Here is a 12,132-nt window from a genome sequence, read left to right as displayed (position 1 = left end):
CTGAGTTAGTCACGGGCTCCTTGGCTTTTAAAAACTGAGTTAGACACAGACTCCTGAACGCTACAGCCATCTTCTCCCCCACCCCCAATTCCGTACCATGGGATCTAGACTCTGTAAAGCTCAGGGAATACAGGAGCAGTGCAGAACAGTTCACTGTGGGCAGCTGGATTCCGTGAAAAAGATAAGAGAAGGAGGTTGGCTTTAAATGCCCACTGTCATATCCCGACCTCATCAATAATATAATTCATCCTTCTCCAGGGGAGGAGGGAGTGAGGGCCAGCTATCAGCCAAAATATTACATTGATAAATATCTTAAAATACTTCTTAAACTTATTAAAAAAATAAATACATTTCATTTAAAATTAGGTGAGCTGTAACACTTTTATATTTGATTGCAAGTTCTAGTCAGCAAATAAGAAATGACAGACAACAGGCATACATATTTGAAAGAAGCAAAATTGCCTATTTATAGATAACATACTGTACATCACCTAGGGACGCTGCAACAAAGGATAGTAGGAGTAGTAAGTTCAGCAAAGTCTTAGGACACAAGGTCAATTACACCAGCGAGCTCCTTCCACACAGAAGAAAACATTAGGACTCGGTGATATACTACCCCGAACACCCCTCTTCCTCCATTACACTTGCCCAACTTTCTGTGGTCTTTTCCCTGTCAGCACCAGAGCAGTAGAAGTTAGTATTCAAGATACTTTTATGTATTTTATCTTACTTGTGTAGACCCAGAAAATCTGAGACAGATCTCAGTTAATTTAGAAAGTTTATTTTGTCAAGGTTGAGGATGCGTGCCCTTGACACAGCCTCAGGAAGTCCTGAGGACATGTGCCCAAGGTTGTTGGGATGCAGCTTGGTTTTATACATTTTAGGGAGGCATGCTTCATCAATCAAGTACATTTAAGAAAGACATTGGGCCGGGCGTGGTGGCTCACACCTGTAATCCCAGCACTTTGGGAGGCCCAGGCAGGCAGATCACGAGGTCAGGAGATCGAGAACATCCTGGCTAACATGGTGAAACCCTGTCTCTATTAAAAATACAAAAAATGGCCGAGACGGGCGGATCACGAGGTCAGGAGATCGAGACCATCCTGGCTAACACGGTGAAACCCCGTCTCTACTAAAAAATACAAAAACCTAGCCGGGCGAGGTGGCGGGCGTCTGTAGTCCCAGCTACTCGGGAGGCTGAGGCAGGAGAATGGCGTGAACCCGGGAGGCGGAGCTTGCAGTGAGCTGAGATCCGGTCACTGCACTCCAGCCTGGGCGACAGAGCGAGACTCTGTCTCAACAACAACAACAAAAAAATACAAAAAATGTAGCCGGGTGTGGTGGCGGGGGCGCACGGGTTGTCCCAGCTACTTGGGAGGCCGAGGCATGAGAATGGTGCGAACCCTGGAGGCAGAGCTTGCAGTGAGCCGAGATTGCACCACTGCACTCCAGCCTAGGTGGCAGAGCGAGACTCTGTCTCAAAATAAAAAAAAGAAAGAAAGACATTGGTTTGGTCCAGAAAGGCAGGACAACTCAGGCGGGGAGGTTTCAAGGCTATAGGTAAATTTAAACATTTCCTGGTTGACAATTGGTTGAGTTTGTCTAAAAACCTGGGATCAATAGAAAGGAATGTTTGGAGACCAAAGTTTTGTCATGCAGATAAAGCTTTTAGCTAGTGGGCTTCAGGGAGAACAGGCTGTAAAATGTTTCTCATCAAAAGTCTGTGTTGATTTTAATGCTGGAGAGGTATAGTGAGGCATGTCTGACCCCCACTTCCCTTTATGGCCTGAACCAGTCTTTCAGGTTAAATTTTAAGAGCCCTGGCTGAAGAGGAAGTCCATTTAGATGGTTGGGAGGTCTTAGAATTTTATTTTTGGCTTACATTCGAAATTACCACACAAGAGAAATTAGACAGGTAGAATCACCTATTTTATAAAAAGGGTTATTAAAACAATGTGAACTTATTATTTTAATATGTTACGGTTAATACAGTAAACTTCATTTAGCTGAGAGGAGATGGATTGTCTCTTATTGCTGTCACAAACTATGACCCACATAGGAGCTTAAAACAATACAACATTATTATCTTACAGTTCTGGAGGTCAAAAGTCCTACAATCAAGGTGTCAGTAGGGATACATTCCTTCTGGAGGGTCACATGGAGACTCCATTTCCTTCCAGCTTCTAGAGGCTGCCTGTATTTCTTGGCTCATGGACTCTCCCTCCATTTTTAAAGCCAGCTGTGTGACACCTTCAAATCCCTCCGTGACTCATACCCTTCTGTTTCTCTGTTTCATTTTCAATTGTAAGAACACTTGTCATTACATTGGGCCCGCCTGATAATCCAGGATAATCTCCCCATCTCAAAATTGTTAATAACATCAACAATTCCCTTTTGCTGGTAAGGAAACATATACAGCGTTTTCAGGAATTAGAACTGAATATCTTTGAGGAATCATTATTTTTCCTATCACAGGAAGGATGGCGCCATTACTTTAAGAAAGAAGTGCTAAGATTCTATTGTCATAGGGGGTACTGTCTCTTACCACATTTGATACTGAAAAAGCAATCACATGAATACCTGTATACATTGAAGGCCCAGCACAGTACCTTGCTCTGAGTAAGTATTCAATGTTTGTTGAGTAAGTATATGTACACCATATACCTAAGAAAAAAAGTTTTAAGGATAAAGAATAGTTGAATAAGTAATTAAAAACCATTTTCTAATTAATATGACAAAGGCATTGATAATACCTGAAGCCAACTGTTTAAGTTAAAAGGATAATTTTAAGAAGCCATGTGAATGATCAGCAACATAAAACTTAACCTATCTTCTCTGTATTTCAATATTGCTCCCCACTTCCTTCTGAATCCGTCTCACTTTCCCCTACTGTTTTATTTATTTATTTATTTATTTTGAGACAGAGTTTCACTCTGTCCCTCAGGTCGAAGTGTGGTGGCACAACCTCAGCTCACTGTAACCTTCATCTCCCAGGTTCAAGTGATTCTCCTGCCTCAGCCTCCCGAGTAGCTGGGATTACAGGCATGTGCCACCATACCCAGCTAATTTTTTTTTTTTTTGTATTTTTAGTAGAGACGGGGTTTCACCATGTTGGCCAGACTGGTCTCGAGCTCCTGATCTCAAGTGATCTGCCCACCTTGGCCTCCCAAAGTGCTGAGATTACAGGCGTGAGCCACCGTGCCCATCCTCCCCCATTGTTTTATACCTAAATTGGCCAAACTATTGTTTATAAATATTGAAAAATATTTGTTACACTTATTCAAGAAATAAGTACATTTCCTTTAAAATTAGGTGAGCTGCAACACTTCTGTATTCAATTGCAAGTTCTAGTCAGTGAATAAGGAAAGAAAAAGAGTATACGTATTTGAAAGAAACAAACCAAATTTTATTTATTTATGGATGACATACTGTATATATGGAAAATTCCAGGGAGGCTACAAAAAAGGATAGTAGAAGTAGTAAGCTTAGCAAGGTCTCAGGATGCAAGGTCAATATAAAATATCAATTGCATTTACATCTTAATAACAAAAGATTGGAAATTAAAATAAAAATACCATTATTTAAATACAATAGCATCAAAAAATGTGAAAGAAGTAGGGATAATTTTAACAAAATATGTGAAAGAATTGTACACTGAAAACTACAAAAGATTACTTTTGTAGTAATCTTTTGTAAAATTAAAGCAGATCTAAATAAATAGAGAGATACACCATGTTTATGGATTGGAGGACTCAGCATTGTTAAAGATATCAATTATTTCCAGACTGATCTATTAAGCCAATGCTATCTGAATAAAAATCAAAGCAGACTTTTTACTTCTTTTGGTGCAGATTAAAAAGTTCTTTAGAAATACGAAGAAGCTAGAATGGCCAAATAATTTTAACATACGTGAATAAAGTTAGAAGACTTACACTACCTGATTTCAAGATTTACTATAAAACTACAAAAATCAAGAGAGTGCAATATTGAAATTAAGTTAGACAAAAATTCATGAACAGAATAGAGGGTCCAGAAACCAGCCCATATACATAATCAGTTAATTTTATACAAAGGTAGTGATGTAAAAGGGAAAAGACAGTCTCTTCACAAATGGCTTATATTCATGTGCAAAAACAAAACCTCAACCCTTAACTTGCACCATACACAAAAATTAACTTGGAAAAAAAGGGATCATAAACCTAAATGTATCAGTTAATCTTTAAAGTTTCTAGAAAAAAACATAGGGAAAACAAATCTTTGTGACTTTGACTTAAGCAAAGATTTCTTGGAGAGAAAGCAAAAAATATAAACCATAAAAGAAAAAAACAGATAAATTGAACCTCAACAAAATTAAAACCTTTTCTCTTTAAAAGACAATTAAGAATATTAACTATCTCATAGTTAAGAAAATTAACTCTCCTATAGGCTGGGAGAAAATTTTGCAAATCATATGCTGCATCCAGAATAAGGACTCCTTACAACTTTGTTTTGAGACAAGGTCTCACTCTGACATCCAGGCTGGAATGCAGTGGCGGGATCACAGCTCACTGCAGCCTTAACTTCTAGCCTCAAACTATCCTTCCACTTCAGCATCCCATCCCCACCCCCAGTAGCTGAAATTACAGGTGTGCGCCACCATGACTGGTTAATTTTTTTGTATTTTTTTTGTAGGGACGTGGTTTTATCATGTTGCCCAAGCTGGTCTTGAACTCCTGGGCTCAAGCCATCTGCCTGCCTTGGCCTTCCAAAGTGCTGGGATTATAGGTGTAAGCCACCACACCCAGCCTATAACTTAGTAAGATCATTGATTTAAAATGGATAAAAGATTTGAACAGATACTTTACAAAAGAATATGTATAAATGGCAAATAAGTATGAAAATATGCTCAATATCATTAGGAAAATACAAATTAAAACCACTTATTAGAATGACTAATATGACAACACCAAGTGTTGGTAGTAAGAATACGAACTCATATACTGTTGGTGGCAATGTAAAACAGTAGAACCACTTCAGAAGAGTGTGGAGGCCTCCTTCTAAGTTAAACACGTGCTTACACATAACCCAGAAATCCTACTCCTAAGGTATTAACCCCAGAAATATTAAGATATATGTCCACATGAAGGCTTGTGCACAAATGTTTATAGTAGCTGTATCCATAATACACCCAAACTGAAAACACCATGAATGTACATTAACAATGGTAAATAAACAAATTGTGAAATACTCATACAATGAAATCCTAGGCAGTAATAAAAAGGAATGAACTACTGATCACATAATATGGATGAATCTCAAAACATGCTGAGCAAAAGAAGCCAGACACAAAAAAGTACATATGGATGATTCCATTTACATGAAACTCTCGAAAAGATGAATCTAATCTTTACGGACAGAAGCAGATGAGTGGTTGGAGTGTGTATGGGGTGTGTACTCATCCACTCCAAGTGGATGAGTGTGTATGGGGGATTGGATGGGGAGGGGCACAAAAGGAACTATTTTGGGTGATGGAAATGTTCTATACCTTGATGTGGTGGTGGTGACATGGGTATATACATTTGTTAAGCCTTATAGAACTGTACACTTAGAATGCATTTTATTTTACATAAAATATACATATAATTTTATTGTACATTAAATTATACCTTAATAAAGTTAACTTAAATGAAAAAAAAGAGTGACAGAACCATTTCATTTTTCCCTCTGAAAATATTCCTTCCTTTTGGACTTCCAAAGGCAACTCCACAAGTCAACTTGGTGGGTAAAATAGCTGTGTGACACTGGATAGGCAAATTCCTTTATCAGTAAAATTAGTGAATTAGAATAGATGACTTCATTTTGTTCATTCAATAAACATTTACTAAAGCCTATTATGGGGCAAACACAATGCTAGATTCTAGAGATATATGGCTGAAAAAGAATCCAATTTTGTCCTCAAGGAGTCACAGTACAGTGGGAGTGAGGACAATCTAACTTGATTATAATACATCTCATGTATATGTAGGGATTGAGGATTCATAAGAGAAGCAGTCTTCCCTGATGATGTAACACCTGAGATGCGTTTTGATGTACAAGTAAGAGTTAGGTAAAGAGGGAAGAGAAGGCATTCTAAGCAGAGGAAGCCATAAGGGCAAAGGGCCAAAGGCAAAATATGTACCTTGTATTAGATACTTCGAGTAGTTCAGTAGGTCTGAAATATACAATTTATCCTTGTAAGGTCATGGTTGTGTCTTGATTAGAAGAAGTTAAAATATATACTACTCTAGTTTGAGCAGTGTGTAGACAGGAGTTCTATACCAAATAATGATACCCCTATTATTGTGCATCACCTAAAAGGAAAATAACTGCCATCAATTACGATCCTTTTTGTTGCGAAGAAAATCCTTTGGGTCTTGTAAAAAAAACAGTTCAGAGGTAGACTGGTGCAGCACGATCTGGGGATCAACAAGGCCAAATGTGCAGCTTTTCCTTCTCTCCATTCCTAGACTGCAGCAGCTACACACCCTACATTCTTTCTTTTTCATATCTAGCTTCCCTGAAAGATTAAACCAAAGCTTCCTAATTAAGTTTCACTAACTCCCATTGGTCTCAGATTTTGCATTGGTCCTGAAGCAATCCCCTTGGCCAGAGGAACAATACATGGTGACTACTTGGCTAGGACCCAGAGGTCCTGGGGATGCAAGTCAGCCTCACCTGATGCACATGGGGAAGGGGTAGATCGCTAAAGAAAAATCAGAGCATTTGTGGAAGAAGGAAGACTAGATACAAAGGAGAAATTATGTTTTATAGAAAACAGATCCCAACAATTTCTGAGTAGGTCAAGGGATACAGACATATATGGACAAATTTCTGCTTGCATCTTCCACATTTAGGACAGACAAGTCAATGAAAACTGCCTTCAGAATAAAGTAACAAAATCAGAACAAATATCCAAAAAGCTATCAGTTAATACTATAAGCATCACATGAGTGGATGAACAGTTTTATGAGAACAAGGAGAAGGGCATAATTAATTTAATTTACAGGTTCCATGGTATCTTCACAACAGAGAAAAATTTTTGAGGGAGGCCTTGAGAAATGGAGAAGATTTTGGCAGAAACAAAATGAAGAGCCATATCTGGTTGAGAATCAGCATGGAACCCAGTGAGGCTGAAGTACAGGGTAATGGGTCACTGTGGGAACATAAGAATGAAAAGGCCAAGCGATGAAAACTTTTTCCTGTTATGCTACAGAGCCTAGCCTTTATCCTTTAGGCAATGAGAAGTTGTTGAGTTTTTGAAGCATAGAAGTGGCACAATCAAATCTGCATTCAGAGAACTATAGGACTAGACTAGACTAGACAAGAAGGAAGGAGATAAATCTGCGGGGAGAGATAAAGCTAAATTCTGAAATAGAAGGCTGAGACAACTCAAGCTTAATGGTCTGTATTTTCCCTGCAAAATAGGAGGAGAGAGCACATACTGAGTGTGGGGTGTTGCGAAGTTAAGACAAGCTGGAAATTTCAATTAGCCAGAACACTGCATTACCAGAGCATTCTCAACAAAACCATTATTCAATAAACTCTTCCATACTATAAAGTCATAACGTATCACATTAGCGGGTGAACTGACATCCTGAAGAACCGCCTATTAGGGTACACCAATGCCAGTGTATCACTATTCACTCCAATCTTTGTAATCACTGGCAGAAGAGTTGTGAAGGGGGTGTCAGGGGTTGGGAGGAGATGGCACAGGAGGATGCAAGAGAAAGGAAGTCAAATGAGGGAGCCTAAGGAGGCGTGGTTAAAGATGGAGTGGACAGGTCTGGCGTGGTCACTCACGCCTGTAATCCCAGCACTTTGGGAGGCTGAGGCGGGTGGATCACTTGAGGTCAGGAGTTCGAGACCTGGCTGGCTGACATGGTGAAAACCCGTCTCTACTAAAAATACAAAAAATTAGCCAGGTGTTATGGCGCATGCCTGTAGTCCCAGCTACTTGTGAGGCTGAGGCAGGAGAGTCACTTGAACCCAGGAGGTGGAGGTTTCAGTGAGCCGAGATCATATCACTGCACTCCAGCCTGGGTGACAGAGCCAGACTGCGTCAAAAAAAAAAAAAAAGTGTGGGTAAGGCAGCCCGATGACCCTCAGTGCAGTGTTTTAACAAGCAGCCAAGAGCAGTGCTTGGCAGAGAGGGGTCTGGGGAAGCAGCAAAGTGGGTGGTTATCAACCAAGTCTGGCTTTGGGATTCAGATTTAGAGCTACTGCCTAGAGCCACCTGTTTCAAATGAAAGGATCTGCTATGGCATGGTCCATTCATTTTTACAGACAGAGTCTTAAATTATCAGGTTAAATGATAGAAATGCTAATGAAATTGTGCAGTCTTCATCTATCATCTTCTACTACTTGTCCTTAAAACGTCATATACAAACTAAGTACCAACAATATCCTTCATTTCCTTGGTGCTTTGCAGTTTTAAAAATTACTTTCAAATATAGTATTTTCTTATTTGGTCCTACAGGTCCTTACCTACCTGTAAGGTAAATGGAGCAGATACAATAATTTCCTACCATTTGTTACCAGTCCCTCAACCCCAATTACAGGTAAGAGAGCTTAAATTATCTAGGAATTTACAGGAGGACCAAAATTCCCCCATCTGAGGACCAGAATTCTCCAGTCTAGTGTACTAGACTATTACATTGCCTCTTTTAAAAAAGCTAATGCATATTCTCCTAAAGAAAAAAGTCAAAGATGGGCATATCTGTATGCACGTGAACCAGATCATTTAAAACTCACTCTCTTCCTAATATTTAGCCATTTTCTGAGTAGATAATAGTCATGGGTGTGTGCTTTTCCTGTCAATTAATGTACATTCAGAAACAAAGAATGGCAAAGCATAGGATTATAACTGCATCACCTTCAAAAGCAATAAAATGGGGTTTATTAAGAATCAATCATGGAATAAATTGTTATTCAGCTCTTAGGAAATCAACAAGCATTTTTCCTAATATATACTGCCAAAAGAAAAGATTCATAAAATACATTTGGGTAAAAATAAAATTCTAGGCAATCAATAAGAGTATCAATCTACTGATTTAGTTTTAGTGAAGTGATCAGCATCTTAAATTTGACACTAAAATCAAAGGACAATAGCTTTCGGACTTTTTCGCCCACATACTTTTTCCTCCATATTACAGAAATGGTAGGTCTTTGGGAAGTAATACAAAATAAGACCCTTCACGTATAATAAAGCCCAAAATAAGGCTGATGCCTTGCATAATGTCTGCAGTTTAGAATGAATGCCTGCTACCTACTTTTAATCTCTCTCAGGGGCTCTGCCCCAGAAGTATACCTTGTGAAACCAAGCTTCAGCAAAAGTGAATGTGGTTTTGACTCCTCATTCTCTTGGGTGTCTTCCTTGCATAGTTACAAAGTAACAGAAGCTGGCAACAGGCCTTGGCAATGTCAAGTCTTCTAAGCAAGAGAAGGAAGGTTGAGAAGTGAAAAGGGATCAACTATAATTTTCTGACTTTCAGAGAGTCAAGCATAAAATATTGCTAGACGGAGACAACTGTATTCGACCTTCCCCAGTAGAGATGTTTAAAGAGAGAAATAAAATGGAGAGAAATGTAGAAAATCCCTGGGGTGTAAAAAGTTGCTTAAAACATCATTTAAGCAACTTTTGAATTCCTATTTAAAAACATTATCTTTTTCAAGTGTTCTCACACCCTACTCCACCCCTGGCTCTGAGTGAAGAGCAATTTATGAGACAAAACAATACATTATCTAGAGATAAATTTATAAACTGACATAAAAGAATTATCCAAGAAGCTACATTACCTCTTGAAGTTTATTACAGTATCTTTAGTTCTTATTGCATATATTATTACATGCCATTTACAAGTCAGGATTATATATATATTATAATATTATATATATAATGCTCAATTTAGCAGAAGTTGTGTTTATTGCTTCTCTCTTGAAAATCAGCAGCATGCGATGCAATATTTGGTGCAGAGTTATTGTTTCAAAAAGTGAGAAACTACTTAGGTTTAACTGAAGAGGGAACATGATCTTTATTGGCTTATATGCAAAGTTTCATTTTGGTTTTATGCAGAGTTTGCATAGTTCATGATTTGTTTCTAATGAAAAACTAGATGTGTTGTCAGTGACTGTGAAGAAGATCAGGTGACAGTAGCAAACAGAAAAATTTGAAGAAGAGGCATTACTTTTAAAGTAGAAAGGTCAGCAAGAACTGCCTGAAACAAAAAATAAAAAGAATTATTAATAGCAAAGCGAAGTCTATGAGATAAGGTAAACATAATTACTATGTAATTTTGACACTAAGCTCTTCTTTGGATTTGTCCTAAATCTTAGTACTAAAGCTACAACTTTCCTTCTCTTTTCAGAATATCTTAATGGTAGTACATGTGCAAAATGCTGAAACGTGCCGCAGAAAATAACCTGGATGTTAGCCTCAGTCTTCTTCAAATATACAAGGTAGCAAGAGTTTATAACAGGTTTAACATTTCAACTTGCTTCTATAAATAAGCGCACATTATGATTCCTAGTCCTGTTATTCTAGTGTAAGGACTGACTGACTGCAGGAAGTCATTTTGAGATGGAACTAATGTTTATTCAGTTGCAAGATGCATAAACATCCTCTTCCCTTTAAACAAAAATGCAGGCAGCTATTTTAAGGAAAAATTTATATTTCTGTGAAAGATAACAAATAGAATAATACAGTAAGCACTATTTAATTGAACCATGTTTCAGGTATAAATTATATCACTGAAAAGAAATCAGCTTTAAATAATTAACTCACAATTTTAAATAACCAAAAAAGCCCATGTATCTTCACTATATCACCCAAATACATGCTCTTTAACTCTCTCAAGTAGTTTTCCTTCTGTGAAAATAATGCATCGACATGAACAATAAAAAAATGCAACATAAACCCCAATTGTTTCTACTAAAATTACCAGGTATCTGGTTTCCCATATGGTTATAATGGTTTCCTATAATAATCTTGTTTATTACTCCTTCATAAGAAGATTTTTCTCAAGTAATTAAAGAAATTTGAATCCTTAAGTATTATTAGCTCATAACTTAACAGGTTTTACCCGAGTTAAAAAATCTGGCTGCAAGTAATGCGTGTCCTATGCATCAGACACTAAAATGACAGCCTGGCAATCCCTCAGAAACTATTTCCATCCCATCTGAGTGAAACTTATCCTTACTTCAGCTGCAGCCAGTGATGTCACCTCCATCAGGTTCACTGCTCGGAAAGCAAACACGGCAGCTGCCAGCACTGGAAAAGAATGCACACTATTTCAACTGTTCGCCTACTCATCAGCCCGGCACGGTTACTGCTATGCTATGCCCAAAACCCACTGCATGGAAATTCAGAACTAGTGCTTTACACAACCGACCACATCCCCGCATTCTGAGTTAAGGTCTTATGATGAACACAAATTGTCTGCTCTAGAGAACAGTGACTGATGGCCAGACAAACTGAACACCACAGTTTTGAGAAAAAGAAAAATTCAGTGTTCTTTAAAAAGGCCATTTTAAAAGTTATTTCCTTCAAATCTACAACTTAAACCGTTTTAAAATGGCATGAAGATCTAATGAGTTTTTGTGTTTTTGTGTGTTTTTTTTTTTTTTTTTTTTTTAATAGAGATAAGGTCTTACTATGTTGCCTAGGCTGGTCTTGAATTCCTGGGCTCAAGTGATCATCCTGCCTCACCCTCCCAAAGTGCTGGGATTACAGGGGTGAGCCACTATGCCTGGCCTAATGACTGTCTTACGGATTAAGGTTTATTTTGGTGCAGGTATTTCTTCCTAATGTAGTAGAGAGGCTTCTGAAACGTTATAAGGAGGCTGAATTTTTAAATAGATTATGTTTCATGTACCAAGGAGGTGTCCTGATAGAAATGTGGCTTTAAAGCCTTTTCTTAAAAAATATTTTTATAATTTTTTGTTAAATTTTTATACACAACACTGAATTTCTTAAGAGTTTCACAAATGGATATATCTGTATGGAGGGCTGCTGTGGGATTGATACTGACATTTAATTTAATGTTGGCTACAGGAAAAAAGAAGTGAAACTTCAAAAAAAATCCAAACATTACAAGACAACTTAAAGATCAATAATAT

General features: G+C 37.9%; 1 protein-coding gene across 9 annotated transcripts in view; it reads right to left on the bottom strand.

Moving 5' to 3' along the window:
* Positions 1 to 9,805: 9,805 nt before the first annotated feature.
* TBC1D19 (TBC1 domain family member 19) overlaps positions 9,806 to 12,132 on the bottom strand; it is a 146,951-nt gene continuing 144,624 nt past the window's right edge. For 6 of the 9 annotated variants that reach the window (XR_012434766.1, XR_012434768.1, XM_065544842.2 and 3 more), the window contains 2 exons: positions 11,214 to 11,284; positions 10,025 to 10,232 (listed from right to left, as the gene is read on the bottom strand). Coding sequence is in view for 6 of the 9 variants with exons in the window: in XM_065544842.2 (XP_065400914.1) it covers positions 10,158 to 10,232; positions 11,214 to 11,284 (146 nt within the window). In the remaining 3 variants the exon portion in view is untranslated. Of the gene's footprint in view, positions 10,233 to 11,213; positions 11,285 to 12,132 lie in introns of those variants that run through there. The other 3 variants (XM_005554634.4, XM_045392220.3, XR_012434767.1) reach the window with 2 other exon arrangements.

The sequence above is a fragment of the Macaca fascicularis genome, chromosome 5, assembly GCF_037993035.2.
Source record: "Macaca fascicularis isolate 582-1 chromosome 5, T2T-MFA8v1.1".
Lineage (NCBI taxonomy): Eukaryota > Metazoa > Chordata > Mammalia > Primates > Cercopithecidae > Macaca > Macaca fascicularis.
This window is presented reverse-complemented; position numbering and strand designations above follow the sequence as displayed.